At 36.8% G+C, this 25,565-nt stretch overlaps 1 protein-coding gene across 1 annotated transcript in view; it reads right to left on the bottom strand.

Annotated features, from left to right (window-relative positions):
• TSGA10 (testis specific 10) overlaps window positions 1-25,565 on the bottom strand; it is a 62,094-nt gene that overhangs the window by 17,297 nt on the left and 19,232 nt on the right. The window contains exons 6-11 of the mRNA XM_052649264.1: window positions 25,246-25,361; window positions 22,837-22,991; window positions 19,129-19,184; window positions 17,871-18,039; window positions 15,463-15,573; window positions 13,393-13,578 (exon numbers count right to left, since the gene is read on the bottom strand). Of these exons, the coding sequence (XP_052505224.1) occupies window positions 13,393-13,578; window positions 15,463-15,573; window positions 17,871-18,039; window positions 19,129-19,184; window positions 22,837-22,991; window positions 25,246-25,361 (793 nt within the window). The remainder of the gene's footprint in view (window positions 1-13,392; window positions 13,579-15,462; window positions 15,574-17,870; window positions 18,040-19,128; window positions 19,185-22,836; window positions 22,992-25,245; window positions 25,362-25,565) is intronic.

Here is a 25,565-nt window from a genome sequence, read left to right on the forward strand (position 1 = left end):
GGTGTCCAGGAGTCTCCAGTGGAGGCGTGGGTCGGCAGTGGCCTGCTACAGGGTTGGGGGCACTGAGTGTAGCAGTGCATGCATGGGATCTTTTGAGGGAGGTCGCCATTATCTTCATTGAAGTGAAGTGAAGTCGCTCAGTCGTGTCCAACTCTTTGTGACCCCATGGACTGTACCCTACCAGGCTCCTCCCTCCATGGGATTCTCCAGGCAAGAATACTGGAGTGGGTTGCCATTTCCTTCTCCAGGGGATCTTCCTGACCCAGGGATCGAACCCAGGTCTCCCACATTCCAGGCAGACGCTTTAATCTCTGAGCCACCAGGGAAGCCCTCGACCATAGTTTGAAAGTGAAGTCGCTCAGTCGTGTTCGACTCTTTGCAACCCCGTGGACTGTAGCCCACCAGGCTCCTCTGTCCATGGAATTCTCCAGACAAGAATACTGGAGTGGGTTGCCATTTCCTTCTCCAGGGGATCTTCCCAACCCAGGGATCAAACCCAGGTCTCCTGCATTGCAGGCAGACGCTTTCCCCAGGTAAATAGCAGGGAGGGAACACAGCTCCATCCATCAACAGAAAACTGGATTAAAGATTTACTGAGCATGGCCCCATCCATCAGAACAAGACCCAGTTTCCCCCTCAGTCAGTCTCCCCCATCAGGAAGCTTCCATAAGCCTCTTATCCTTCTCCATCAGAGGGCAGACAGACTGAAAATCACAATCACAGAAAATGAATCAATCTAATAACATGGACCACAGCCTTGTCTAACTCAATGAAACTATGAGCCATGCCTTGTAGGGCCACCTAAGACGGGAGTTCTGACAAAACGTGGTCCACTGGAGAAAGCAATGGCAAACCACTTCAGTATTCTTGTCTTGAGAACCCCATGAACAGTAGGAAAAGGCAAAAAGATAGGACGCTGAAAGATGAACTCCCCAGGTTGGTAGGTGCCTGATATGCTACCGGAGATCAGTGGAGAAATAACTCCAGAAAGAATGAAGAGACGGAGCCAAAGCAAAAACAACACCCAGTTGTGGATGTGACTGGTGATGGAAGCAAGGTCCGATGCTGTAAAGAGCAATATTGCACAGGAACCTGGAATGTTAGGTCCATGAATCGAGGCAAATTGGAAGTACTCAACAAGATGGCAAGGGTGAACGTCAACATTTTGGGAAATCAGCGAACTAAACTGGACTGGAATGGGTGAATTTAACTCAGATGACCGTTACATCTACTACTGCGAGCAGGAATCTCTTAGAAGAAATGGAGTAGCCATCATAGTCAACAAAAGAGCCTGAAATGCAGTACATGGATGCAATCTCAAAAATGACAGAATGATCTGTTTGTTTCCAAGGCAAACCATTCAATATCATGGTAATCCAAGTCTATGCCCTGAAGAGTAACGCTGAAGAAGCTGAAGTTGAGCAGTTCTATGAAGACCTACAAGACCTTCTAGAACTAACACCCCCAAAAGATGTCCTTTTTATTATAGGGGACTGGAATGTAAAAGTAGGAAGTCAAGAAACACCTGGAGTAACAGGCAAATTTGGCCTTGGAGTACAGAATGAAGCAGGGCAAAGGTTAATAGGGTTTTGCCAAGAGAACACACTGGTCATAGCAAATACCCTCTTCCAACAACACAAGCGAAGACTCTACACATAGACATCACCAGATGGTCAACACTGAAATCAGATTAATTATATTCTTTGCAGCCAAAGATGGAGAAGCTCTATACAGTCAGCAAAAACAAGACTGGGAGCTGACTGTGGCTCAGATCATGAACACCTAATTGCCAAATTCAGACTTAAATTGAAGAAAGTAGGGAAAACCACTAGACCATTCAGGTATGACCTAAATCAAATCCCTAACGTTTATACAGTGGAAGCGACAAATAGATTCAAGGGACTAGATCTGATAGAGTGCCTAAAGAACTACGGATGGAGATTCATGATACTGTATAGGAGACAGGCAGCAAGACCATCCCCAAGAAAAAGAAATGCAAAAAAGCAAAATGGCTGTCTGAGGAGGCCTTACAAATAGCTGTGAAAAAGAAGAAAAGCAAAAAACAAACAACAAAAGGAAAGATATACTCATTTGAATGCAGAGTTCCAAAGAATGGCAAGGAGAGATAAGAAAGCCTTCCTCAGTGATCAGTGAAAAGAAACAGAGGAAAACAATAGAATGGGGAACACTAGAGATCTCTTCAAGAAAATTAGAGATACCAAGGGAACGTTTCGTGCAAAGATGGGCTCAATAAAGGACAGAAATGGTATGGACCTAACAGAACCAGAAGATATTAAAAAGAGGTGGCAAGAATACACAGAACTGTACAAAAAAGAGCTTCATGACCCAGATAATCACGATGGTGTGATTCCTCACCTAGAGCCAGACATTCTGGAATGTGAAGTCAAGTGGGCCTTAGGAAGCATCACTACAAACAAAGCTAGTGGAGGTGATGGAATTCCAGTTGAGCCCTTTCAAGTCCTAAAAGATGATGCTGTGAAAGTGCTGCACTCAATATGCCAGCGAATTTGGAAAACTCAGCAGTGGCCACAGGACTGGAAAAGGTCAGTTTTCATTCCAATCCCAAAGAAAGGCAATGGCAAAGAATGCTCAAACTACCGCTCAACTGCTCTCACCTCACACTCTAGTAAAGTAATGCTCAAATTCTCCAAGCCAGGCTTCAACAATACATGAACCATGAACTTCCAGATGTTCAAGCTGGTTTTAGAAAAAGGCAGAGGAACCAGAGATCAAATTGCCAACATCATCTGGATCATCACAAAAGCAAGAGAGTTCCAAAAAGACATCTATTTCTGCTTTATTGACTATTCCAAAGTCTTTGACCATGTGAATCACCATAAACTGTGGAAAATTCTGAAAGAGATGGGAATATCAGACCATCTGACCTACCTCCTGAGAAATCTGTACACAGGTCAGGAAGCAACAGTTAGAACTAGACATGGAACAACAGACTGGTTCCAAATAGGAAAAGAAGTATGTTAAGGCTGTATACTGTCACCCTGCTTATTTAACTTATATGCAGAGTACATCATGAGAGACACTGGGCTGGAGGAAGCATAAGCTGGAATCAAGATTGCTGGGAGAAATATCAGTAACCTCAGATATGCAGATGACACTACCCTTATGGCAGAAAGTGAAGAAGAACTAAAGAGCCTCTTGATAAAAGTGAAAGAGAGAGTGGAAAAGGTGGCTTAAAGCTCAACATTCAGAAAACAAAGATCATGGCATCTGATCCCATCACTTCCTGGGAAATAGATGGGGAAACAGTGGAAACAGTGACAGACTTTATTTATTTATTTATTTTGGCTCCAAAATCACTGTAGATGGTGACTGCAGCCATGAAATTAAAAGACACTTACTCCTTGGAAGAAAAGTTATGACCAACCTAGACAGCATATTAAAAAGCAGAGATATTACTTTGGCAACAAAGGTCCGCCTAGTCAAGGCTATGGTTTTTCCAGTAGTCATGTATGGATGGGAGAGTTGGACTTTAAAGAAAGCTGAGCACCGAAGAATTGATGCTTTTGAACTATGGTGTTGGAGAAGACTCTTGAGAGTTCCTTGGACTGTGAGGAGATCCAAGCAGTCCATCATAAAGGAGATCAGTCCTGGGTGTTCATTGGAAGTATTGATGTTGAAACTGAAACTCCAATACTTTGGCCACCTGATGCGAAGAGCTGACTCACTGGAAAAGATCTTGATGTTGGAAAAGATTGAAGGTGGGAGGAGAAGGGGATGACAGAGGATGAGATGTTTGGATGTCATCACCGACTCAATGGGCATAAGTTTGGGTCAATTCCAGGAGTTGGTGATGGACAGGGAGGCCTGACGTGCTGCAGTCCATGGGGCTGCAAAGAGTCAGACATGACTGAGGGACTGAAGTGAACTGAACTGAACTGATGGTGGTCATGGGCTTCCCTGGTGGCTTAGACAGTAAAGAATCTGCCTGCAATGCAGGAGACCCAGGTTCAATCCCTGGGTTGTGTTGTTAGTAGACTTTCCTTGGAAGAAAAGTTGAAGAGTTTCAAATAAGTAACATAACATATGTGAGAAACTCATATCTACACAAATAAAGGAAGGACATTAGAGACAGAATGAATGAAGGTAAAATAAAATCTTTTATTTTTCTTATTTTTAACTAATTTACTAGATAACAGTGGGTTATCTAGTAAACACTAGATAACAGTGTTACTAGTTGAACAGTGGGTTCAACACAACAGCAACAGTTTATTCAGTGATTATAGCTCACGGATAAGTAAAATGATGGACAGTAATGTTATAAAGGATGGGAGAGAGGAATTTCAAATAAACATTAAAGACACCTGCACTATTCCTGCAGTCATATAGAGCTATTTAAAAATGCAGACTTAGTCATACGTGTATACTGAAAATTGTAGGCTAACTACTTAAAAAGTTTTAAAAAAGTATAGTGATCTGTTAATTTACAAGATAAAATATAATCATAAAAGATACTCAACCAAAGCCAGAAAAGCAATAAATGAGGAAAATACAGAAAAGAAACATAAAACAAGGGCAATAATAGAAAACAATCACAAATATGATAATTATTAACCCAACTATACCTATAATCATTCCAAATGTGAATGGACTTATATATACAGGCTGTCAGAATGGGGAAAAAACAAAACTCAACTACATGTATTCACAAGAAACTCACTTTAATATAAAGACGCAAACACAAATCAAAGAAGGCTGGAGTAGTTAGATGAATGTTAAACAAAGCTGATTCAGAGCAAGGACACTTACCAGAGATAAAGAGGAGACAATAAATAATGATTAAAAAGCTTAATTCACCGCACATAACAACCCGTAACGTGTATGCATCTAACAACACAATATGTCAACACACGTAAAGGAAGGAGCGCTGGCATGGCAAGGAGAGGCACGCCAGGCTGCAGCTACAGCTGGGACTATCAGTAACTGACCGCTCCTACAGTATGTCCACACGCGTAAAGGAAGGAACACTAGCATGGCAAGGAGAGGCACACGAGGCTGCAGCTGCAGCTGGGGCTATCAGTAACCGACGGCTCCTATCAGTAACTGACCGCTCCTATCAGTAACTGACGCATCTAGCAGGCAGAAAATGAGTATGTACACAGCTGAACTGGACAGCACCAATCGCTGGAACTGACAGGTCTAGAAACTTCATTCAACAATAGCAGAATACACATTCTTCTAAAGCTCATGTGGAATATTCTCCAAGTAGACTACATATGGGCTACAAAACATACATTAACAGTTTTTTAAAAGATTTTCTTTGATGTGGACCATTGTTAAAGTCTTTATTGAACTTGTGACAACATTGATGCTTTTTTTATGCTTTAGATTTTGGCCCTGAGCCATGTGGGATCTGAACTCCTGGAACAGAGACTGAATCCACACTCCCTGTACTTTGGAAGGTGAAGTCCCAACCACTGGACTGCCAGGAAAGTCCCAGCCTAACAAATTTTTAAAAATTTAAATCATATTAAGTATGCTCTCCAACCACAGTGAAATTGAACTGGAAATCAGTAACAGAAAGGTAACTGGAAAATCCCCAAATATGTGGAGATTAAACAACACAGTTTTAAATAACACATGGCTCAGAAAAGAAATTTCAAGAGAAATATTTTGATATTTTAACTAAAGTAAAATATAACTTATCAAAATTAGTGGCATGCAGTGAAAGCAGTAGTTAAAGGAAATTTGTAACAGTGAATTCATTTATTAGAAAAGAGGAAAGATCTAAAGTCAATAATCTAAACTTCCACCTTAGGAAACTGGAAAAGAAGCAAATTGAAAGGATGGAGAAGAAAAGAAAAAAATAAGGGAAGAAATCTATGAAATTTAAAACAGGAAGTTAAAACTGGACAGCTACATGTAAAAGAATGAAATTAGAACACTTCTTAACACCATAGACAAAAGTAAACTCAAGATGGATTAAAGACCTAAATGTAAGGCCAGATACTATAAAACTCTTGGTGGAAAACATAGAACACTCTTTGACATAAATTGCAGCAAGATCTTTTTCAATCCACCTCCTAGAATAGTGAAAATAAAAACAAAAGTAAACAAGTAGCACCTAAATAAACTTAAAAAGCTTTTGCACAGCAACAGAAACCATGAACAAAACAAAAAGACAACCCTCAGAATGGGAGGAAATACTTGCAAATGAAGCAACCAACAAAGGATTAATCTCTAAAATATAGAAGTTAATGCAGCTCAATATTTTTTTTAAAAAAAGCCAATTAACCCAATCAAAATATGGGTGGAAGATCTAAATAGACATTCTCCCAAAGAAGACATACAGATGGCTAAAAAGCACGTGAAAAAGATGTTCAACATCACTAATTATTAGGGAGATGCATATCAAAACTACAATGAGGTATCAGCTCAGATCTGTCAGAATAGCCATCATCAAAAAAATCTATAAACAATAAATGCTATAGAGAGTATGGAGAAAAAGGGGCCCTCCTACACTTTTGGTGGGAATGTCTCAATAAATTGGTACAGCCACTATGGAAAACAGGTTGGGTGTTCCCTTTAAAAACTAAAAATAGAGCTACCATATGATCCAGTAATCCCACTCCTGGGCATATATCCAGATAAAATCTTAATTCCAAAAGATACATGCACCCCAGAGTTTACTGCAGCACAGTTTATAGTAACCAGGACATGGAAGCAACCTAAATGTCCATTGACAGAGGAATGGATAAAGCAGATGTGGTACATATATTACAACAGAATACTACTCAGCTATAAAGAAGAACACATTTGAGTTAGTTCTAATGAGGGGGATGAACCTAGAGCCTATTATAGAGCAAAGTAAGTAAAAAAGAGAAAAACAAATATATATTAACATACATATGTGGCATCTGAAAAAAAAAACTGGTATAGACAATCTTATTTACAAAGCAGAAACAGAGACACAGATGTAAAGAAAACAACATATGTACCAAGGGGGAAAAGGGGGAGATAGGATGACCTGGGAGATTTGGATTGGCACTTATATACTACTGATACCATGTATAAAATAGACGACTAATGAGAACCTACTGTAGAGCACAGCGAACTCTACTCAGTGCTCTGTGGTGACCTGAATGGGAAGGAAATCCAGGAAAGAGGGGATCTATGTATACGTACAGCTGATTCATTTTGCTGTACAGTAGAAACCAACACAACATTGTTAAGCAACTATACCCTAATAAATTTTTTAAAAAAACAACAAACCTCACAAAACTCAAAGCACACAAAACATTATACATCATTTGTGGGTGATCGGTATGTAGATAAAGTGCAAACGTATGCAAGAAAGTTATAGAACTGACATGAAAGTTCTACACACCAGGTTATTTACATAGATTAGAGGAACAATATCGGAGCATGACATACTGGTTTATCAACTAGGTTCTGAGCCAAAAGGCTGAACTGACTTGAAGACATAGTTTGGGGTGTTGAAAAAGATGGCGGAGGAATAGGACGGGAAGACCACTTTCTCCCTCACAAATTCCTCAAAAGAACATTTCAACTCCGAGCAAACTCCACAAAACAACTTCGGTAGGCTGGCAGAGGTCATCAGGCAACCAGAAAAGCAGACCATTGTCTTCAAAAACAGAGAGAAGAAACCCAGCTCCACCCACCAGAACTCCAACACAAGCCTCCCTAACCAGGAAACCTTGACAAGCCACTGATAGAACCCCATCCACAGTGAGGAAGCTCCATAATAAAGAAAACTCCACAAACTACCAGAATACAAAAAGGCCACTCCAAACCCAGCAATATAACCAAGATGAAGAGACAGAGGAATACTCAGCAGGTAAAGGAACAGGAGAGTTGCCCACCAAACCAAACAAAAGAGGAAGAAGTAGGGAATCTACCTGAGAAGGAATTCCGAATATTGATAGTGAAAATGATCCAAAATCTTGAAATCAAAATAGAATCACAGATAAATAGTCTAGAGACAAGGATTGAGAAGATGCAAGAAAGGTTTAACAAGGACCTAGATGAAATAAAAAAGAGTCAAAATATAATGAATAACGCAATAAATGAGATCAGAAACACTCTGGAGGCAACAAATAGTAGAATAACGGAGGCAGAAGATAGGATTAGTGAAATAGAAGATAGAATGGTAGAAATAAATGAATCAGAGAGGAAACAAGAAAAACGAATTAAAAGAAACGAGGACAATCTCAGAGACCTCCAGGACAATATGAAACGCTCCAACATTCGAATTATAGGAGTCCCAGAAGAAGAAGACAGAAAGAAAGACCATGAGAAAATCCTTGAGGAGATAATAGTTGAAAACTTCCCTAAAATGGGGAAGGAAATAATCACCCAAGTCCAAGAAACACAGAGAGTTCCAAATAGGATAAACCCAAGGCGAAACACCCCAAGACACATATTAATCAAATTAACAAAGATCAAACACAAAGAACAAATATTAAAAGCAGCAAGGGAAAAACAACAAATAACACACAAGGGGATTCCCATAAGGATAACAGCTGATCTTTCAATAGAAACTCTTCAGGCCAGGAGGGAATGGCAAGACATACTTAAAGTGATGAAAGACAATAACCTACATCCCAGATTACTGTACCCAGCAAGGATCTCATTCAAATACGAAGGAGAAATCAAAAGCTTTACAGAGAAGCAAAAGCTGAGAGAATTCAGCACCACCAAACCAGCTCTCCAACAAATTCTAAAGGATATTCTCTAGACAGGAAACACGAAAAGGGTGTATAAACCCGAACCCAAAACAATAAAGTAAATGATAACGGGATCATACTTATCAATAATTACCTTAAACGTAAATGGGTTGAACGCCCCAACCAAAAGGCAAAGACTGGCCGAATGGATACAAAAACAAGACCCCTCTATATGCTGCTTACAAGAGACCCACTTCAAAACAAGGGACACATACAGACTGAAAGTGAAGGGCTGGAAAAAGATATACCACGCAAATAGAGACCAAAAGAAAGCAGGAGTGGCAATACTCATATCCGATAAAATAGACTTTAAAACAAAGGCTGTGAAAAGAGACAAAGAAGGCCACTACATAATGATCAAAGGATCAATCCAAGAAGAAGATATAACAATTATAAATATATATGCACCCAACATAGGAGCACCGCAATATGTAAGACAAATGCTAACAAGTATGAAAGGGGAAATCAACAATAACACAATAATAGTGGGAGACTTTAATACCCCACTCACACCTATGGACAGATCAACTAAACAGAAAATTAACAAAGAAACGCAAACTTTAAATGATACATTAGATCAATTAGACCTAATTGATATCTATAGGACATTTCACCCCAAAACAATGAATTTCACCTTTTTCTCAAGTGCTCATGGAACCTTCTCCAGGATAGATCACATCCTGGGCCATAAATCTAAACTTGATAAATTCAAAAAAATCGAAATCATTCCAAGCATCTTTTCTGACCATAATGCATTAAGATTAGATCTCAATTACAGGAGAAAAACTACTAAAAATTCCAACATATGGAGGTTGAACAACACACTTCTGAATAACCAACAAATCATAGAAGAAATCAAAAAAGAAATCAAAATATGCATAGAAACTAATGAAAATGAAAACACAACAACCCAAAACCTGTGGGACACTATAAAAGCAGTGCTAAGAGGAAAGTTCATAGCAATACAGGCATACCTCAAGAAACAAGAAAAAAGTCAAATAAATAACCTAACTCTACAACTAAAGCAACTAGAAAAGGAAGAATTGGAGAACCCCAGAGTTAGTAGAAGGAAAGAAATCTTAAAAATTAGGGCAGAAATAAATGCAAAAGAAACAAAAGAGACCATAGCAAAAATCAACAAAGCCAAAAGCTGGTTCTTTGAAAGGATAAATAAAATTGACAAACCATTAGCCAGACTCATCAAGAAGCAAAGAGAGAAAAATCAAATCAATAAAATTAGAAATGAAAATGGAGAGATCACAACAGACAACACAGAAATACAAAGGATCATAAGAGACTACTATCAGCAGTTGTATGCCAATAAAATGGACAACATGGAAGAAATGGACAAATTCTTAGAAAAGTACAATTTTCCAAAACTGAACCAGGAAGAAATAGAAAATCTTAACAGACCCATCACAAGCACGGAAATTGAAACTGTAATCAGAAATCTTCCAGGAAACAAAAGCCCAGGTCCAGACGGCTTCACAGCTGAATTCTACCAAAAATTTCGAGAAGAGCTAACACCTATCCTACTCAAACTCTTCCAGAAAATTGCAGAGGAAGGTAAACTTCCAAACTCATTCTATGAGGCCACCATCACTCTAATACCAAAACCTGACAAAGATGTCACAAAAAAAGAAAACTACAGGCCAATATCACTGATGAACATAGATGCAAAAATCCTCAACAAAATTCTAGCAATCAGAATCCAACAACACATTAAAAAGATCATACACCATGACCAAGTGGGCTTTATCCCAGGGATGCAAGGATTCTTCAATATCCGCAAATCAATCAATGTAATTCACCACATTAACAAACTGAAAAATAAAAACCATATGATTATCTCAATAGATGCAGAGAAGGCCTTTGACAAAATTCAACATCCATTTATGATTAAAACTCTCCAGAAAGCAGGAATAGAAGGAACATACCTCAACATAATAAAAGCTATATATGACAAACCCACAGCAAACGTTATCCTCAATGGTGAAAAATTGAAAGCATTTCCCCTAAAGTCAGGAACAAGGCAAGGGTGTCCACTTTCACCGCTACTATTCAACATAGTTCTGGAAGTTTTGGCCACAGCAATCAGAGCAGAGAAAGAAATAAAAGGAATCCAAATTGGAAAAGAAGAAGTCAAACTCTCACTGTTTGCAGATGACATGATCCTCTACATAGAAAACCCTAAAGACTCCACCAGAAAATTACTAGAGCTCATCAATGAATATAGTAAAGTTGCAGGATATAAAATCAACACACAGAAATCCCTTGCATTCCTATACACCAATAATGAGAAAGTAGAAAAAGCAATTAAGGAAACAATTCCATTCACCATTGCAACGAAAAGAATAAAATACTTAGGAATATATCTACCCAAAGAAACTAAAGACCTATATACAGAAAACTATAAAACACTGATGAAAGCAATCAAAGAGGACACTAATAGATGGAGAAATATACCATGTTCATGGATCGGAAGAATCAATATAGTGAAAATGAGTATACTACCCAAAGCAATTTACAAATTCAATGCAATCCCTATCAAGCTACCAGCCATATTTTTCACAGAACTAGAACAAATAATTTCAAGATTTGTATGGAAATACAAAAAACCTCGAATTGCCAAAGCAATCTTGAGAAAGAAGAATGGAACTGGAGGAATCAACTTGCCTGACTTCAGGCTCTACTACAAAGCCACAGTCATCAAAACAGTATGGTACTGGCACAAAGACAGACATATAGATCAATGGAACAAAATAGAAAGCCCAGAGATAAATCCACACACATATGGACACCTTATCTTTGACAAAGGAGGCAAGAATATACAATGGAGTAAAGACAATCTCTTTAACAAGTGGTGCTGGGAAAACTGGTCAACCACTTGTAAAAGAATGAAACTAGATCACTTTCTAACACCACACACAAAAATAAACTCAAAATGGATTAAAGATCTAAATGTAAGACCAGAAACTATAAAACTCCTAGAGGAGAACATAGGCAAAACACTCTCAGACATAAATCACAGCAGGATCCTCTATGATCCACCCCCCAGAATTCTGGAAATAAAAGCAAAAATAAACAAATGGGATCTAATTAAAATTAAAAGCTTCTGCACAACAAAGGAAAATATCAGCAAGGTGAAAAGACAGCCTTCTGAATGGGAGAAAATAATAGCAAATGAAGCAACTGACAAACAACTAATCTCAAAAATATACAAGCAACTTATGCAGCTCAATTCCAGAAAAATAAATGACCCAATGAAAAAATGGGCCAAAGAACTAAATAGACACATCTCCAAAGAAGACATACGGATGGCTAACAAACACATGAAAAGATGCTCAACATCACTCATTATCAGAGAAATGCAAATCAAAACCACAATGAGGTACCACTTCACACCAGTCAGAATGGCTGCGATCCAAAAATCTGCAAGCAATAAATGCTGGAGAGGGTGTGGAGAAAAGGGAACCCTCCTACACTGTTGGTGGGAATGCAAACTAGTACAGCCACTATGGAGAACAGTGTGGAGATTCCTTAAAAAATTGCAAATAGAACTCCCTTATGACCCAGCAATCCCACTGCTGGGCATACACACCGAGGAAACCAGAATTGAAAGAGACACATGTACCCCAATGTTCATCGCAGCACTGTTTATAATAGCCAGGACATGGAAACAACCTAGATGTCCATCAGCAGATGAATGGATAAGAAAGCTGTGGTACATATACACAATGGAGTATTACTCAGCCGTTAAAAAGAATTCATTTGAATCAGTTCTGATGAGATGGACGAAACTGGAGCCGATTATACAGAGTGAAGTAAGCCAGAAAGAAAAACACCAATACAGCATACTAACACATATATACGGAATTTAGAAAGATGGCAATGACGACCCTGTATGCAAGACAGGAAAAAGACGCAGCTGTCTATAACGGACTTTTGGACTCAGAGGGAGAGGGAGAGGGTGGGATGATATGGGAGAGTGGCATTCTATCATGTATACTATCATGTAAGAATTGAATCGCTAGTCTATGTCTGATGCAGGATACAGCATGCTTGGGGCTGGTGCATGGGGATGACCCACAGAGATGTTATGGGGAGGGAGGTGGGAGGGGGGTTCATGTTTGGGAACACATGTAAGAATTAAAGATTTTAAAATTAAAAAAAAAAAAAAAAAAAAATAAATTTGTATAGAGGAAAAAAAAAAAAAAAAAAAAAAAAAAAAAGAAAGTTCTACACACCAACCACAAGAGCGGGGGAGGAAAAGGATGCGGAGCTGGGTCTGCAATGTCTTGTTTCTTTAAATAAAGACACTTTATTTAAATGATAAATATATTCTTTACAAATATGGCAAAATGTTAGCGTTCTCCATCCTTGGACATGGGCTTATGTGGGCCTTTTATATTACTTTTGGGGAGGCCACTGTTTTTGTGTGCTTGAAATAGTTTCTAATTTTTAAAAATGCTAAAAATTATTCTATTAATAGTTGCAGGTTAGGTAAGAGATTAGAGAACCAGTGTGGAGAACAGTTAACAGACTACAATTCACAGTATACTTAGACAACCTAACTGTTTGTTATACACTTAATTTATGCAAAGCCAAACAAAACTCCTTTAAATATGATGCAGGATGTACAACAAGCATATTTTCCCAACCTTACCTGCTCGACCTCTCTATTGAGGGCATCTACTTTTTCTTTTAATCTGTTCCCCTCTGCCTCAGCAGTGATTAGTTCTAATTTGAGGGTATTGTTATCTGCCTCTGCTTGACGGGCCTTATTTTCCCAGTTTTCAGCATCTTCATTGGCTTTTCGGAGTTGGTCCATCATTTGCCTGTTCTCAGATTCCTAAAAAGCAAACCTTAGGTGTTACTTTAAAAGAATAAAATGTTAAGCATATGATGCAAATTAAACATTATTTGCCAGGTCACTAGGAATTTACTTGTCAAGAGGACCATCTATAGCATAACCTCAAGGAATCCTGTCTATACTCTCAGTTTAGAAAATTGGTCAATCAATAATTAACAAAAGGGAATGGGCCCAGGATCTGCCCTGGTTCCTGAGTCACACACACTCTAGTAAGGTTATGGTTTTACTTTTATCTTCCAGACCTCAATGAATATGTTTTTACATTTGCTTTTGTTTAAATAGAACTGCTCATTGCCTCTTTTCCCTATATATCTGCTTGCTGACTCCTTGTTGGTCTGGTTTCTGAGTTTCTGCCTTGACCTGACCTTTTGTATCTATGTATTCCGGTGTTCTGGCTGCTCTTGTGGGTGGTACTGTGACTACAGAGCTTCTGACCGCTTGCATATCTTAAGCATCAACTTCTGATAATTCTTTGGGTTTGGTATTTCCTATCTGGTTCCTGCCTTTCATTCATAACCCAAGCCTTAATCTTCTCCACCACAGGCTGTTGTTCTGATTCACTTTTGCTCTCTGTTCTAACAACTTGCCAGAAGTTGCTCAGAAGTAAAATATGAAACCTATGCTGATAAACACTGTTCATACATATACATTCAGGTATATACTGGACATACAATAAAGAAACACATTGTTAGACCCTATAGACTGACTAAAGTAGGAGCTTATTTCTAAAAGAAAACAATCAGCTCCACAAACAATATACTATGTTGAGTAATAATCATGAAGCTACTTTTTTAAAATATATTAAAAAAATTATTTTAATAGTATGGTTTAACTAACTCATTCTAAAAACTTATTTATAATTCTGGTAATTAATTAAAAGACCCTAGATCTCTTTCTCTCCTTCTTGTTAGTAAACAGTTCAGAAACACTGGGCTAAATTTATTGCCAAAATTACAATAAACAACAACTCTAATTGTATAAGACTTTCAAATCAAGATTTCAGTTCTCACAAATATGATTAATCATGAGATTGGTAGAAATTCAGTTAATATCGCCACCTTGTGGTCTAATGGTGAAGAAGTCACGTGAACTCACTCGGTTGTGTCTGACTCTTTGTGGTCTAATGGTACCTTGACCAATATGAAGGATCTGTGCCAAGTCTATTGATTAACAAGTTAACATACTAATCTACTGTATTGGCTTTTAAGATTCAGATATTCCCAATGTGCCAGTAGGAATCAGATGTGTGTTTCCTATTGCTGTACTAAAAATAACAGTTGTGTACAGAGTATGTACTTGGGAGGTACATGGTACAGTATACATAAACTGGATTTTACTCACATCAATTTTTACCTTCTTTAACTTTCTATAACACTTACTGTATATCAATCTTTTAAAACTGCCCTACAGCTTTATGTCGATTGGTTACTAACAGAGAAATGGAGAAGAGAGCCATTGCCCTCTCGCCCTAAGAAATAGATGGTCCCACAACAGAGTGATCAATTCTGATTTGCTACAAAATCAGGTGAAGCCTCTTTTGTCAAAGGTTTGTAATTGTCAATTACCATTTCCAAATATAAGTGAGCCCATGTTGATTCTGGCCCCTTGTCCTCCATCCAGTTAGGAGGGTTCTACTTATCTAAAATGGCTAAGTGGCAAAACAAAAGGGGTGCATTCTTGAGTTACCTTTCTGAATACTGGTGACCTTCTAAATATATAGTTAACACACAACTGTCCACATTAGAATATGCTATGCACTAAAGAAATGCACTCGATGCAGCCATTCCTATGAGTGCAACCAATCAATAGCTCTCGTGAAAATTCAGCTATCTTGGGCCAAAGGGAAAATAAATAAATACGTACTTCAGACTTTAATATATTCTTCAGTTTATTAACCTCCAGATTAGTGTCTTGAACTTTCTGTTTAATGTCACTAAGTTCATTATGAGTATCATTCAATTTTTTAGACAGTGCCTATGAGAAAAAGACAGATTTTACAAAAAACTAAAAATTGTTCTACATCAAAACCACCATAAATATTTAAATATTTACAAGATGATAAATAAAATTAATATACTTAGTACATAAATCTCATATAAAGACAGTGAGAAAACACAGGAGTCCAAACAGTAAGTGGACAAAGAACCCAAACACAATTCACAAAAAAGGAACCACAAATGGATAATACTTAAAGTTAAAATTTACTAGCAATCAAAGATATGGCAAGGAATGTACATTCTTATGCACTGTTGGAATAAATGTAAATTTGAGGAAAGCAAATCTGTGATCTACCTGGTGATGTATTAAGAGACATTTTTAAAAGCCCATAAAAACAAGAAAGACAAATATGCTGCTTTTTGTTAAAGGTAAGAGATGGATACATTGGTATTCACTATGCTCATGTCCACTCAGAAGGTTTCTTAATTTAAAAATGACACCTCATAAGCGTTTGATTCCACTTGAAAGCAAATCTATAAAATCTAATGAAAAAGAATGTCTACTAAGGAATTATTTGCTATGTGACAGTATTTATTCATTAGGTGAATGATGCAATAAATAACAGTATCCACCTAGTGGTAAAACCACACAGAATATTATATACCCATGAAAACTTTTGGAAAAATTTTTAGTAACAGAGAAAAATGTTAATGCATATTTGAAAAAAATCAGGATTAAACACTAAAAACATCTCAATTTGTTTAAAATCATGGTATTGAGCAAGAAATTATTTTATGGTTTCTGTTTTCCAAATCTTTTATGATATGGGTTTTTTAACAACCTGCAGTCCACAGAGGGGTCCATATTCTACATTTGGGCCCTATGACCCAAATATTTACTCTTGAACATTTGTATATTGTTATGGTAATAATTTTCTTCTGATTATAGAACATGTTTATTAAGGTATAACAAACAACTATGATGTTATAGTAAGCTAATAACAGTTACAAAATATTTATCAAGTGATAATGCTAGATGCTCCGAGTTCTTGCTAGGCATACTCTCGTCTACTCTCCATTTCCACAGTTGATATGATCACACAGCCAGGAGGGGGACTTGCACTCATGTGAGTCTTAAATACTTCACTCTGTTGTCTCCTCATGTAGAACAAAGCATAATGTAAAGTGGTATGAGGTTTTATCTCAGCTACATTAAAAAGTTCATGTAAAAGACAGAATAAAGTTTTTAAACTACACTGAAAATCAGTTAAAAAAATGTTAACAGCATATAACTGCATGGTAAAGATGAAAGCTTTTCATCTAATTTTCATATATATTATTTACAGTTAGCTTTAGCCTATTTGCTTTAGCTATAAATAGAGCACACAAAAGTAGATTCTATCAATTCACATCTCTTGTTTTTATTGCTATTAACTTTTAAAAATTAAACTTTATTTTAAAAGTTAAGTGCCCATATAGGCTATACTCAGTTTTCTCTATTATTAACATCTTATATTAGTATACTACATGTCACAATTCATGAACCAATGTTGATAATTATTAACTGAAGTCCATATTTTATTCCTATTCCTTCCATTTTTATGGAATGTCCTTTTTCTGTTCCAGGATCCCAGTGTTCATTAACTTTTGAACAAACTACTTTAACACTTCACACAACTTTTAATAATTAACAAAGCCTGGCATCTTTATATCTGATCATGTAAATTATTTAACAGTTTAAAAACACAGACTTTTATGATGCAAACTGAGCACACTGCGAGCGGCAGTGACGTGAAGGAAATCATCCGTATTGAAGACTCTCAATGGGGGAAGAGAGCTTTCAAGGGAAATTTTCCAAAGATAAAATTAAAAGTGATACTGATAATGAGAGCTCTTGATAAAACTGAACTGTACTGGCTTAGAGAGGAACTAATTATAAGAGAAATTGTCCTAAAAAGAATCACAGTTCTAAAGAGGACCAAATAACGTGGCATGATCAATATACTCATATTAATAGTCCATCAAATAAACCTACTCTTTTCTTAACCATTTGTGAAGGTTATCTTCATTTGCTAGTTTTTCCAATATTTATCCTTCCCTGAGGAAGTACTTCCTAAGATTTAATACAAATGTTACACCCTGTTCTCTCTTTTCTCTAATATTTAACTGTATGTTTGAAAATTTCATTTAGAAACCACATGGCATATTCTATGTAATAAAGATTTTTTAAATGGCTGGTTCCAAAGCCTGAGCTTTGCTATGAAATGAAATGAGGGCTGTGGCTCAGAAGAAACATATCCTTCTCAGAGAAAAAGATTCTGGGAACAAGTATACCTGGTTTTCTTGTTTAGCTTTAGCAAACTGTTCTTGGAGATTGTCATTCTCATGAGCCAAGATGTCCCTCTCCCTGGCTATTTGAGCCAGCTCATCATTTGTCTCATCCAACTGCCGGCGCATTCTGGAAATGTCTTGTTCACACATAATGAGGGCCTCAGTAGACTGTCTATTCCACAAATCAGGCAGTACATGAGAAGAGACATTTTGCCGAAACAGAATAACAAATTTTCATGAGACAGAAGATAGCGTGAAAACATTTAAAGAGTTTTGAACACATTTAAATTTCCAGGAATAAATACTGCAAAGATAGTGCATTGAAGCTTCTCTGTGTTGCCAACATTACACTATGAAAAAGATGCCAAATAAATATACACAGTAGCCAACAATTTGTTACAGATTCAAAAATTCTGACGCTCACGTATAAGAAAGTCATCGCCCTACCTCTAGATGCTGGATGCTCCTCTTCCTCTGCCCTTGTAAAAATGAGTGGTTCTCAGGGCTTAACCCGTAGCCTCCTGATTCTTCTCATGCCAGCCCTTCTTTCTCTCTGACAGTTCCTATTCATATCCGAGGCTCCCAACCCTATCTACACTCAGACAACTCTGAAATCATCACCCGTGCCTCAGCCTCTTCCTTACACTCTAGACTCTTATATTTGACTACTTACTAGACATACCTACAAGGTCTTGGAAACTCTTCAAAGAAAAATCTTTTTCCATGTAGGTTCATTATATCTAGTATTCATCACTAGCATTTGGCATTTTCCTAGATTCTTTCCCTCACAAACACCACACCCCTGTCCCTCAACCTCCCAAGCCCAGTCTCTCATCACCTGTTCAGCCTGTGCAATCTCTCTGACAAAAAGAATCTCACCAGCCTTTAGTGATTTCTCACTGCCCACAGGCTCATCTGTCTGTGTCACAGCCCTCTGCCTGCCTGCCTAGCCTCTCCTTCGTTTCTCTCCTTATGCTTTGGGTTCCAACATATTCACCTACTTGTCATTCCAGAGACTTTTGAACCCCACTTGTGGTTTTCTGTGGCTCTTTGCTATTCTTTCTATCTTGAATGCTCTTCTCTTTCCTATCTTTGGCAAACACCAGATCTTCCCTTTACTCTCTCAGACTCAGGCCTCCTTTCAACATTAGAGAGCTAGCATCTTATACATAGCACTAAGCCCCTTGTTTCTATCTTTGTACCTAATACAGCACTTTGCCCTCAAAAGAGTGGTCAAATCTTTCTTGAGTAAGTGATTTACCTTGATGCCTGTTCCATCTCAGCAATGATATTCTTCATGCCTGAAATGGTCTTTTCCTTGAAAAATAATATAAGTATTAAATACAAAATTATCTTAAACTGTTATTTCTGTTAAAAGTGAATATATCAGAAGAATTTCCCACCTCCTTTTTGATTTACAGTTGTTTTTAAACAGTTGTGTTCTATTCTTCTTTGCTACACTTTAAAATTAATGCTTAGTCTATCGATGTGAGTATATGTACTGGATAAAAACAATTGATTTTGCTCCTCAAAACAAAGACTATACTTAGGTATATTGAAATGAGATCATCACATCAAATACCATTAAAAGATATTTTGTGCAGTGACCCAGCAACAGAAGAACCCCTTAAGCACCCTGTTTTAGGAGGAAACCCAATGATTTGGCACTGGGTTCTCTACTGGAAATAGGACTGATTTACTTCTTCATGTTATAAAACCCAGGAAAGTGAATCATGTAAAACTAAATTTAGTTATTAAGAATAATGACCTTGACAAAGTACACTATATATATCAGTCATCAACATCACCTTGAAAAAGCTGTTACAGTGGGATTACTTATAGAAGTGTACTATTGATTTTAGGTGTAAGCTAGTAAGCAGGCCTAAAGCAAAAGTGTAAGAAATAAATTATTTCTATTTTTCTTTTTTAAGGGTGTGGAAAGGGAGTAGAATTAGTGGAATCAATCAAGACTGAGATGAGGGGGACTATCTTAATGCCATCAATACCGTTTCCAGATGTCCTCCTTTAAAAACTAGCTGATCCTGAACTAGTAATGGATACTATACATAGATACTTAGCACTAACATAAGTCCTTAAAAAGTAGACAAATTATTCTTCCACTAAATAACCAGATTTCACTTTGCCTTTTAAATTTTCAAATCCTAGTAACCAAGCAACAAGACGAAAATTAAACCTGCATTTCGCAACCAGTGCTGCTCCTACCATCAGAGACAACTCTGTGTGTGTGTTCCTCCTTTACTCATGTGTTCCTCTCTAGGGTATTTTTAGCTCTGGTTGCACAGATTCCATATCTGGCCATAATTGATCCTGAAGTATGGTTAAAATATCCATTAGCAAAACTGTTAAACCCCTTAAAGAATCACAGTCAATGGAGGAAAAACTCAAAGAGAAAATACTGCTTACTGTGGAATATTTACAAATGCTTTGGAAATACAACTTAACACACTTCTAAATAAATTCTGAAAAGCTAACTGAATTTCTAGTATTTATGACAGCTATTACTTGGTTAATATTTAAACTAGGCTTATAAGCCTAAAAAGATCTCTCTTTTATCAACAGAAATTCTTTGAAAGATTCTCTAAAAATACTGCAAAAGTATTCAGGGCAAACAAAATTACTGTATAGAATCCAATAACATATCCTCCTAGACTATTTTTCTCTTAATGTGACCCTAATAGTACCATTTCTTAAAATTTATATCATTATCAACTTGATAATCCTTGTATAATCTCAATATATTTGTCCAATCAGAGACATAGATTCAAGTTAATTGTTAAATTCAACCTAGACAGGGTGGTCATAAATCTACTCAGAAAAAAGAAACAAACTAAAATTTTATACAAATAATTCTGACTTTTATGATTCAAAAATCTGTGAGCTTGCTATTGAATTTTCTAACTTTAATTGGTATCAAGCAGTAGAACAACTTTTAAAAAAACTATGATTACCAGACAAAATTCACTTTATTCACTATAATATAGACTTTTCCATAGTAATTACTTTTCTGATGTAATCTCCAGATTAATAAAACTACTATTATTCACTGAAAGGTATTATAAATTCAGCTCTGTAATATCACTGTATAGAACATTTCCTCTTTTGAATGTGTAACACTGTTTTCGCTTCATAGGATGGATGTGTTTACATTCATAATCCTATATAATACTCAGTTTTGAAATGGACTTGCAACTCAATATTCTTTGTGAAGGAGAAGATAACATTGGTACAGTTAGCAGAGTAGAAGACGTGAATTAATCAATCAGACGTTTCCAGTTAAGCCAAAATTCACTACCTCGTGTACTGTGATAGCTTCAACTATGCGCATGATATCCCAATCTGTTAACTCCAATTTTCTCTCCACACCTTAAAATCCAAGAGTCAACTCATGTCACAAAGGCATGCTGATAACCTTCCTCACTAAGCTTGCTGTGTCCTGTGTCTCCTGCTTCACGCACAGGAACTAGTCATTTGGCTCCTAAGTCAGAAAGCACATCCTGTCAGTCTTGCTTCCTAAAGAGAGCTGTTTCTTTCACGGGCACGGTCACTTCCTATACCGTCCTTATCACTTTACTCCTAACTAGTGTCCTGTCACTACTCTCATTTCCCTACAACCCACTTTTTACATGGATTAGCAAGTGACAGGATAATGCTTTAAAGATCCAATTGTAACATTTCATTTACATGATTTCAATGATCCTCTACATCCATGATGATGGTATCTAAACTCAACATCTCCTGTATTTTTGATTTGTTGCTTGTCTATCCCATCTTATCTTTTACCCCCCTTCATGCCCCATACTCCCCTCCTTGCACTCTATTCTCTGGACATACTAAACTATCAAGAAATCTCACCACATTCTCTGATGAAAGCCACTGGGCTTCCATATAAGTTGTTCTACTTGTTTGGAGCACCTTTTCTCTAAACAGTGCTCTACCTGTCTGGATCACTCCTTTCTCTAAATCTTTTCCTGGCTAATTTCTAGTCATCTTTCAGGGCAGTATAAGCACCATCACTGTGTGGAAGGCTTCCTAGATCTCCTTCCTCCCCTAATCCACCCCCGGGCCTGAATCAGATGTTTCTGCCAAACTTCACTCATACATTATGCATGTGCCATTATGGCGCTTGGCGTATTCCATCATAACAGCATCTTTCTTTATCTTGCTTTGAATTTTACCATAGACCTTTGGAAGGTATGCCCACTCAGCCCCAGTTTCCAACATAATACCTGGTACATGTCCATAAATATTTGTTGAATAGATGGATGGGTGAATGAGTGAATGGACTAGCTCCCTTAGAGGGAAAGACCCTCTAAGTCAGTTAGTGCCCTTAGAGAGGGGAAAGACCCTAAGCCAGGGATGCTGCCTTTGCTTAAGACATTTGTAGAAAACAGCTTAGGAATTGCCTTCAGAATCAGTTTATGAGCTAGAAAGGGGGTCAATATTTCAATGACAAATAAAACACCTTTATTTGTCATTGTTTGAACAACAAAACTGTGGGATGAAGTTTATCACCCAACTTTTTCACCAGTTCCATACGATCTACTCTCAAAGGCTGAAGATGATGGAGAAACACGCTCCTCATTTTGAATATAAACTTCATTATATTTATGAAATATATTGCCTCCCAAGGTGGCTACTTGAAAATATAAGTTCTGGTGTGCCTTTAAAAAGAAATCAGTTTCACTGCTTTTTTAAAATTATGCTTTACATTCTGAGATGTTTGAATTAGTTATTGTTAGTAAAAGTTGATCAGAAATTGATGAGAAAAATTTATTTAAAAATATTAGCTAGTGAATTTGAACATATATTTCCTAAGACTATCTTGAAATATTTCAAAATTAGATTTAAAGTTTCTCCTCTCTAAGGAAAAAAAAATTGGGAAAATCCTATTATTTTATTCAGATTCAAGTTCAAACATTTCTTTTAAATCACAGTTCTCAGAACATACTTTCATTGCCAAACTCTCTCCAAGGGATGCAATATTCTCAGATTTTTTATCCAAACATGCTTGCAGGCATTCCTTTTCTTTAGCCAAATCATTGAGGGTTGCACCAAGAATGCTGATTTCTTCTCGCTGGGCAATACTTTGTCTTGTAAAATTATCTAAATGTGTAATCATAAAGGCATTGTTTTAAACAAGATAAAATTTTTTCCAGTTCAAGCAGAGTGAAGTACTTTTCAAAGTAAATTCTCCTATATTATATTCAATGACTAAAGATAAAATACTCTATCCCAAATTTTAAAATGGCTTTTGTTGTTAGTGATTAAAAATGAAGATTAATCATTCTAAATGACTTGTAAATGAAAAAGCACAATTAACACATTTGAATTAGAACAGCAAAGGAAAGTTCTATATAACAAGTTCTCAAAGTAGAATGTGTGGTGGGAGAGGGGAAGGTGTGTGGAGGAAGTACATGGAATGTTGATTTTTTTTCTCTCCTAATCTCACCTTCCTTTAGCTTCGAATCACTGTTGCATATAAATTGGTAACTACCAGATCTTAAAAATACATTCAGTTAAGTCATCATCGGAGTCAAATATCTTCTAATATTCTGATTTTTTCTACAGCACTGTTATAAACATTCCTAGAAAAAAATCATCCCAGGAAGTCTGATTTGCTTTGTAAGTATGCTGGAATGCCAGTGTCAGTGTTGAAGTCTTGTATAATTGGTACAGAAAAGTGGTTTTCAAATGGTGGTTTCTCAACCAGAACCATCAGCATCACCTGGGAACTTGTGAGAAATACAAATCCTTAGGTCCCATGCTAGACGTACTGAATTAGAAATTCTGAGTGGGCAGAGCAATTTATGTTTCAACAAGCACCCTGGGAAAGATACAAAAGCCCTGGCATATCCTGCCCCAAGGAGCCCGGCTCCAGTGAGCTTAGCTCTCCTCAAGTTTGAGGAGCACTGGTCTAGACCATCTCTACCCAAAGAAACTCAGTGTGACTAGACCACTAGGTAAATGACTGCCAGGGCCACCCAGTGCAGCACTGAGAGCAGAATTCCATGCCACAGAGGGTGATGGATGTATGCAAAAAGGATGAATTCGGTTTCTTTTCCAGGCAAACTGCTTGTTTGGGGTGTTCCGATATCTGAGTTCATTCCCATTGGCAGAAAACACACTCTAAGCCAGTTCTAGAATCTCCTAGCTTAAAAAAAAAGTCAACCCCACATCCCATTTGTGCTACCACCCCATTTTTCTGCTACTCTTAATAGCCAAACTTCTGTTTGACTTCTGTTCTCTCCTGTCTCCACCATCTCATTTCCCAATCATTCCTCAGACTACTCCATCTTTCACATCTAACACTACAATTCAAACTTTTGGGGGACTCATGTTTCCAAAACCCCCAATGTGTCCATCCAATCAATATTTTTTTCATTCTCATCTTATTTTGCGTCTCGAAAGTATCTGACAATTGATCATATTCTCCCTTCTAAAACATATTGCTCTCTTGCCTCCCCAAATGACACTCACTTCTGGGTTTTCTTCCTACTTCTTTGGCTCTTCTTACTCAGTCCTGGATCCTCTTCTCATTCTCTACATTTTCCCTAGGTGATTTCATGGTTTTAAAATATCATTTACATGCTGATGTGTCCTAAATGTATATCTTTAGCTTAGATTTCTCTTCTGAGATACTAACTTATCTATTTACCTACTTACCCTACATTTTTACTTGAACTTAAAATCCAAAAATGAGTTCCTCAATATTCTCCTTTTATATTTTCTTTTAACACTTTCTACCTCAGTAAAAAGCACCCTACCCCACCTAATTGCTTATGTCAGATATTTTTGATCTGCATAATAGCAAACCTTTAAAATCTTATTCAGTTTTAAAATGAGCACTTTTATTGTCCTGACCAAAATTTTAATTTAAAGTTATAAGAAGATTAAGTTATGACCATATTTTCATAAAGAACACTGGTAAGAAACAATAATAAGAGACTTCATAAAAACTTTTTTTCTATAAACTCAAATGAACTATAGATATATCCAAATCTATGTATACTTTCTACCAAAAATAGTAAACATGTAATACATTTCATTACAACAGCTATGGGCATGACATAATATAAAAGCTTATAAATTTAAAATTGGTCATCATAAATTTACAAAGTACTGTTACTTTGTTTAGCTATTCCTTCACTGAAAAATATGAAGCCATGTCTAAGTATTTATGGATCTAAGTTTAAGTAAAATATTTTACTATCAAAGAAAAATACATATTCTCATGATTTTTGACTAAAAACTTTTAACTTAAGGATCTATTTCTAAGTTTCTCTACGTTATAACTGAAGAGAAGAAAAGTTTTTTTTCCAGACTTAAAAAACAAAAAGGAACATCAGGAAAAACTCACCAATTTTTTCATCCAAGCACATAATTTTCTCCTGAGTAAGCTGTAGCTCATATTTTTTCTTAGCAAGGTGTCGCTGAGTATCAGAAAGATCTTTCTCTGTGTTTTCATATAAAAGTCTGTAAACATTTTAATAATAAAACTAATTCTGAAATTTTATGTTTTATCAACTTTTTAGTGTATTTAAATCTAAGAACTTTTAAGGAAACTAATGCACATTTTTTGTTCTTAGTATTTTCATCATAAAAACAAACTATAGGAGGTTTGAAATATAAAGGGTAAAAGGGGATACTCAATCTACCACTGTAACATAAACAACTTTA

This window comes from Budorcas taxicolor, chromosome 11 (assembly GCF_023091745.1).
Source record: "Budorcas taxicolor isolate Tak-1 chromosome 11, Takin1.1, whole genome shotgun sequence".
Taxonomy (NCBI): Eukaryota; Metazoa; Chordata; class Mammalia; order Artiodactyla; family Bovidae; genus Budorcas; species Budorcas taxicolor.